Raw genomic sequence first — 7446 nt, forward strand, 5'->3', positions numbered from 1 at the left:
ATTGTATGTTTGCTATGATACTGTTGTCATGGATTTTATGTTTCCTGTGATACTGTTGTGATGGATTGTATGTATCCTATGATACTGTTCTCTATGATACTGTGCTGATGTATTGTATGTTTCCTGTGCTACTGTTCTGATGTATTGTATGTTTCCTGTGCTACTGTTATGATGGATTGTATGTTTCCTATGATACTGTTGTCATTGATTGTATGTTTCCTATGATACTGTTGTGATGTATTGTATGTTTCCTATGATACTGTTGTGATGGATTGTATGTTTTCTATGATACTGTTGTGATGTATTGTATGTTTCCTGTGCTACTGTTCTGATGTATTGTATGTTTCCTGTGCTACTGTTATGATGGATTGTATGTTTCCTATGATACTGTTGTGATGTATTGTATGTTTCCTGTGCTACTGTTCTGATGTATTGTATGTTTCCTGTGCTACTGTTCTGATGTATTGTATGTTTCCTGTGCTACTGTTCTGATGGATTGTATGTTTGCTATGATACTGTTGTCATGGATTGTATGTTCCTGTGATACTGTTGTGATGGATTGTATGTTTCCTATTATACTGTTGTCATTGATTGTATGTTTCCTATGATACTGTTGTGATGTATTGTATGTTTCCTGTGCTACTGTTCTGATGTATTGTATGTTTCCTGTGCTACTGTTATGATGGATTGTATGTTTCCTATGATACTGTTGTGATGTATTGTATGTTTCCTGTGCTACTGTTCTGATGTATTGTATGTTTCCTGTGCTACTGTTCTGATGTATTGTATGTTTCCTGTGCTACTGTTATGATGGATTGTATGTTTCCTATGATACTGTTGTCATTGATTGTATGTTTCCTATGATACTGTTGTCATGGATTGTATGTATCCTGTGATACTGTTGTCATGGATTGTATGTATCCTGTGATACTGTTGTCATGGATTGTATGTTTGCTATGATACTGTTGTGATGGATTGTATGTTTCCTGTGCTACTGTTATGATGTATTGTATGTTTGCTATGATACTGTTGTGATGGATTGTATAAATCCTATGATACTGTTGTGATGGATTGTATGTTTCCTATGATACTGTTGTCATTGATTGTATGTTTCCTATGATACTGTTGTCATGGATTGTATGTTTGCTATGATACTGTTGTCATTGATTGTATGTTTGCTATGATACTGTTGTCATGGATTGTATGTTTCCTGTGCTACTGTTGTGATGGATTTTATGTTTGCTATGATACTGTTGTCATGGATTGTATGTTTTCTATGATACTGTTGTGATGGATTGTATGTATCCTATGATACTGTTCTGATGGATTGTATGTATCCTATGATACTGTTGTGATGGATTGTATGTTTCCTGTGCTACTGTTCTGATAAATTGTATGTATCCTATGATACTGTTGTGATGAATTGTATGTATCCTATGATACTGTTGTGATGGATTGTATGTTTGCTATAATACTGTTCTGATGGATTGTATGTATCCTATGATGCTGTTCTGATGGATTGTATGTTTGCTATGATACTGTTGTGATGGATTGTATGTTTCCTGTGCTACTGTTGTGATGGATTGTATGTTTGCTTTGATACTGTTGTCATGGATTGTATGTTTGTTATGATACTGTTGTGATGGATTGTATGTATCCTATGATACTGTTCTGATGGATTGTATGTAACCTATGATGCTGTTGTGATGGATTGTATTTATCCTATGATACTGTTGTCATGGATTTTATGTTTCCTGTGATACTGTTGTCATGGATTTTATGTTTCCTGTGATACTGTTGTGTTGGATTGTATGTATCCTGTGGTACTGTTGTCATGGATTGTATGTTTCCTGTGCTGCTGTTGTGATTGATTGTATGTTTGCTTTGATGCTGTTGTCATGGATTGTATGTTTACTATGATACTGTTGTGATGGATTGCATGTTTGCTTTGATACTGTTGTGATGGATTATATGTATCCTATGATACTGCTCTGATGGATTGTATGTATCCGATGATACTGTTGTCATGGATTGTATGTTTACTATGATACTGTTGTGATGTATTGTATGTTTCCTATGATACTTTGTGATGGATTGTATGTTTCCTGTGATTCTGTTGTGATGGATTGTATTTATCCTATGATACTGTTGTCATGATTGTGTGTTTTCTATGATACTGTTGTCATGATTGTGTGTTTTCTATGATACTGTTGTCATGGATTGTATGTTTCCTGTGATTCTGTTGTGATGGATTGTATGTATCTTATGATACTGTTCTGATGGATTGTATGATACTGTTGTGATGTATTGTATGTATCCTATGATCCTGTTGTGATGGATTGTATTTATCCTATGATACTGTTGTCATGGATTGTATGTTTGCTATAATACTGTTCTGATGGATTGCATGTTTCCTATGATACTGTTGTTATAGATTGTATGTATCCTATGATACTATTGTGATGGATTGTGTGTTTCCTATGATACTGTTCTGATGGATTGTATGATACTGTTGTGATGTATTGTATGTATCCTATGATACTATTGTGATGGATTGTATGTATCCTATGTTACTGTTCTGATGGATTGTATGTTTCCTATGATACTGTTGTGATGGATTGTATGTTTGTTATGATATTGTTGTCATGGATTGTATGTTTCCTATGATACTGTTGTGATGGAGTGTATAAATCCTATGAAACTGTTGTGATGGATTTTATGTATCCTATGATACTGTTATGGATTGTATGTTTGTTATGATATTTTTGTCATGGATTGTACGTTTCCTATGATACTTTTGTGATGGATTGTATATGTATTGTATGTTTCCTGTGCTACTGTTCTGATGGATTGTATGTACCCTATCATACTGTTGTGATGGTTTGTATGTTTGCTATTATACAGTTCTGATGGATTGTATGTACCCTATCATACTGTTGTGATGGGTTGTATGTTTGTTATGATATTTTTGTCATGGATTGTAAGTTTCCTGTGCTACTGTTATGATGAATTGTATGTTTGCTATAATACTGTTGTCATGATGGTGGGTTTTCTATGATACTGTTCTGATGGGTTGTATGTTTGTTATGATATTTTTGTCATGGATTGTACGTTTCCTATGATACTGTTATGATGGATTGTATGTTTTCTATGATACTGTTCTGATGGATTGTAAGTTTCCTGTGCTACTGTTGTGATGTATTGTATGTATCCTACTGTTGTGATGGAGTGTATAAATCCTATGAAACTGTTGTGATGGATTTTATGTATCCTATGATGCTGTTGTCATGGATTGTAAGTTTCCTGTGCTACTGTTATGATGGATTGTATGTCTGCTATGATACTGTTGTGAAGGATTGTATGTATTGGATTGTATGTTTGCTGTGCTACTGTTGTGATGGATTTTATGTTTGCTATGATACTATTGATTGTATGTTTGCTTTGATAATGTTGTCATGGATTGTACGTTTCCTATGATACTGATGTCATGATTGTGTGATTCCTATGATGCTGTTGTCATGGATTGGATGTTTCCTATGATACACTGTTGTCATGGATTGTGTGTTTCCTGTGATACTGTTATGATGGATTGTATGTGTCCTATGATACTGTTATGATGGATTGTATGTACCCTATGATACTGTTGCTATGATACTGTTTTGAAGAAGTGTATGTATCCTATGTGATGGATTGTATGTACCCTATCATACTGTTGTGATGGAGTGTATGTTTCCTATGCTACTGTTATGATGAATTGTATGTTTCCTATTATACTGTTGTGATGGTTTGTATGTTTGCTATAATACTGTTGTGATGGGTTGTATGTTTGTTATGATATTGTTGTCATGGATTGGATGTTTCCTATGATACTGTTCTGATGGATTGTATGTGTCCTATGATACTGTTCTGATGGATTGTATGTGTCCTATGATACTGTTGCTATGATACTGTTTTGAAGAAGTGTATGTATCCTATGTGATGGATTGTATTTATCCTATGATACTGTTCTGCTGGATTGTATGTATGCTATGATACTGTTCTGCTGGATTGTATGTATCCTTTGATACTGTTGTCATAGATTGTATGTTTGTTATGATATTGTTGTGATGGATTGTACGTTCCCTATGATACTGTTGTAATGATTGTGTGTTTTCTATGATACTGTTGTGGTGGATTGTGTGTTTCCTATGATACAGTTGTCATTGATTGTATGTTTGCTGTGCTACTGTTATGATGGATTGTATGTTTTCTATGATACTGTTGTCATGATTGTGTGTTTCCTATGATGCTGTTGTCATGGATTGTAATGAAGTATGATACTGTAATGGTCAATCCTATGTTTCTTGTAATTCTATACTCATGTTTTCTGTAGTTTGAGTGATACTATTATACTTTTTGTTCAGGATGCTGAGATAAGTTCTGATTTGAATGACAAAGATTCTGACCCTAGACCTGATGTAAGCAACCCTGATAATAGGTAAGTAATGTTGAATGATAGCTAATCAGGTAGGTTTGTTATGAGTTCTAAACAGAAAAATGATTTTAGCTGTCATATTTGTATATAACTGTATTATGTAAACAATTAAGTCTGTACTGATGGACTATGTAAGGGGCTACACTGCATTGAGTGGCACAGTCCAGTCCACCAGGGCTAGGTCTGACACCTCGTGACCCCAAATCCTAGGGACCATGTACCCCTTCTGATATACCTACCAAATTGACTCCAGATTTTCTCAGTAAATCAGAACATTTGAATTATATAATCACCATTATATTTTATTTTTGAGATGATATTTAGATTGCAACATTTATTTAAATGTACATATAAGGAAATCTCTAAAACTAAATATTGAACCGTTTAATGTTTACTGAATTACTTATGTCCTTCCATGGTACTCAACTATTAATGATTGACTGATCAGTATTGTGTTTTGATTTAAATGCCTACCAGACTGGACATTGAGGTAACTATGACAACCATGTTTGTTGTTTGTGGATGGTTGGATCCCAGGCTTTTTTACAGCCTAGCATTGACGGGACCAGTGTGTGACTAACGCATGATTGGCATGTCTTAAGGGTTTCTTCATTTGTGGTTCATTTGTATATAGTTTTCTTTTTGAATACAATTAATCAGGGGCATGAATAATGCACTGCAACTTACGTTCACTTGTGTATTGATTGAAAATATAATGGTATCTGTAGCATGTTCAAATACTACAACTGAGTCTGATACTTCCATGCTGATCCCTCGTAATTCAACATTCTTGCAAACTAGCTGTTTTAGAATTATGAAAATATTATAAATGTACTTAATACAAATCAGATGAAAATGAGATTGGCGTATTTCATAAGATGCCACTCTTTAACTTATCATGTTTATTTCTAGTTTTGTGTTTGTTACATTTGTCCTGTTTACTGTAAACCGGGTAATTTTTCGCCCTCTGTAATGAGGGCAAATTTATCATTACAGCGAATAATATACATAGTAACATAATATATATGATAAGTAAACAACATAATATATATGGTAGTAAACAACATAATATATATGGTAAGTAAACAACATAATATATATGATAAGTAAACAACATAATGATAATTAAATGTTAAGGGCGAAGTTAAAACTGGGTGAAATATATTTCGTGTGCGAAGGGTGAAATTTTTCCAGTATACAGCATTTCTAGGTTCGCATTTATTACATTTGTCCAGTTTATTTCTAGGCTGGTGTTGAGAGAGTTGAAACGTAACATTTGTAGCTCAGATCACTATTTCACTCCTGTGATTTGTTATGATTGAGAGATTCAGATTAAGTTGAGGATTCTGAAACCTGATAAAGAGTAAAAACAACAAAATGAGTGTTTTTATGTCAATGGAACATTTTAACCAAACTTTATTTTAACATTTAGCAAATGTATTTTGAAAGATTTTCCCCCAATAACACTTAACTGATTAATTCTACATTTAAGCTTTTAAATATACCTTCTCTTAGTACTTCATAGATTTAGATATGGTACCTGTAAGGCAACACAAACTTCTTCACCTTCTGTTCTTTGGCTTCTTTAGTTTGAATCTATTTGTCCTCAGTCATGGTACGCGGTGTGCAGGTGAGATCGCAGGAGCTGCTAACAACGGTATCTGCTCTGTGGGAATAGCCTATAACTGTAAAATTGGAGGTATGTATTACCTTTTATACGATCAACATTGTCTTTTCCATGAATATGTTATTGGAGATATCCTGGGTTTACCTTGCTATAAATGTGTTACAGACATTTCTGTAAAAGTTATGCTTATACTTTTTCTCAGGAATACGAATATTGGATGGTGTGGTCACTGACGCCTTAGAAGCCCAGGCAATGTTACATAAAGTTTCAATGGTAGATATATATAGTGCCTCGTGGGGACCGCGTGATGATGGCAGGACAATGGAAGGGCCCAATCTAGCTTCCAAGAATGCACTTTCTTTAGGAGTGGAAAAGGTATTGTGTCTCACCGTGTTTTTCTCATCTCTGTTATCATAAGGCTGTGAAAATTTTGATAGAACATATTATGGTATAGAAAACCTCTATCTAGTTGTCTGTCTGTCTGAACCAGCACTCCGTACATATAGGAGTTGGCCTAGGAAGTGAAGTGGCCTAACACAATGATATCTCTCACATAATCTGTCGCCTACAGTTGTTGTATGTAATTACATGTGTGGATGATGGGGTGTCTGATACTGATATCACAAATACTGTATGTGAGTACATGTGTGGATGATAGGGTGCCTGATACTGATATCACAAATATTGTATGTGAGTACATGTATGGATGATGGGTGTCTGATACTGATATCTCATCCTCTACTACATTATATAAATATGACATTCATTAGCAGGTGACAGTGAATATTGACAACCCGAGAAAACCATTGTTTTTGAGGGTTGACAATATTCACTGTCCCCTGCTAATGAATGTCATATCTATTTTGTTACACCAAAAGTCTTTAAATAAATATTTATCTTAAAAAACCCCACTTCTACACATCCATATGTAGCTCAGAAACGGCAGCAAATCTCGATAATGACATCTTGTTTGTTGATAGTCTGCTGTTTGCAATCGCTATCGCACCGGCGCTTGATAAAATTGGCTGTTGCCGTCAAACGTTCTTGTGACCATCACGGTGGGGAAACAAAGCGGTGAAAAATGGCCACTGTAAAGGACCCGGAACGCACATTTTTCGCACATGTGACATTTTCTCTGTCTCATGGCAATATCACCCGCGCCCCTTAAAACCAATGTATTTTAGGAGGGTGACAGAGATTTTTGTTTAATTTTCTCCCAACCAATCAAATAGCTAGAAATTCACTTGAGGTGTAACAAACAATGTTGTCGCCCTTTGTTCTTTTTATACGCCCGTCGAAGACGGGGACGTATTATGTTATCACGTGAGCGGGCGGGCGGGCGGGC

At 35.0% G+C, this 7446-nt stretch overlaps 1 protein-coding gene across 9 annotated transcripts in view; it reads left to right on the forward strand.

Moving 5' to 3' along the window:
- LOC110461629 (PC3-like endoprotease variant B) overlaps positions 1–7446 on the forward strand; it is a 34334-nt gene that overhangs the window by 15473 nt on the left and 11415 nt on the right. For all 9 annotated transcript variants that reach the window (XM_021515180.1, XM_021515179.1, XM_021515178.1 and 6 more), the window contains 3 exons: positions 4404–4477; positions 6085–6173; positions 6304–6476. In XM_021515180.1, coding sequence (XP_021370855.1) covers positions 4404–4477; positions 6085–6173; positions 6304–6476 — 336 coding nt within the window. The remainder of the gene's footprint in view (positions 1–4403; positions 4478–6084; positions 6174–6303; positions 6477–7446) is intronic.

Source organism: Mizuhopecten yessoensis, unplaced genomic scaffold, assembly GCF_002113885.1.
Source record: "Mizuhopecten yessoensis strain PY_sf001 unplaced genomic scaffold, ASM211388v2 scaffold10643, whole genome shotgun sequence".
NCBI classification, from domain to species: Eukaryota; Metazoa; Mollusca; class Bivalvia; order Pectinida; family Pectinidae; genus Mizuhopecten; species Mizuhopecten yessoensis.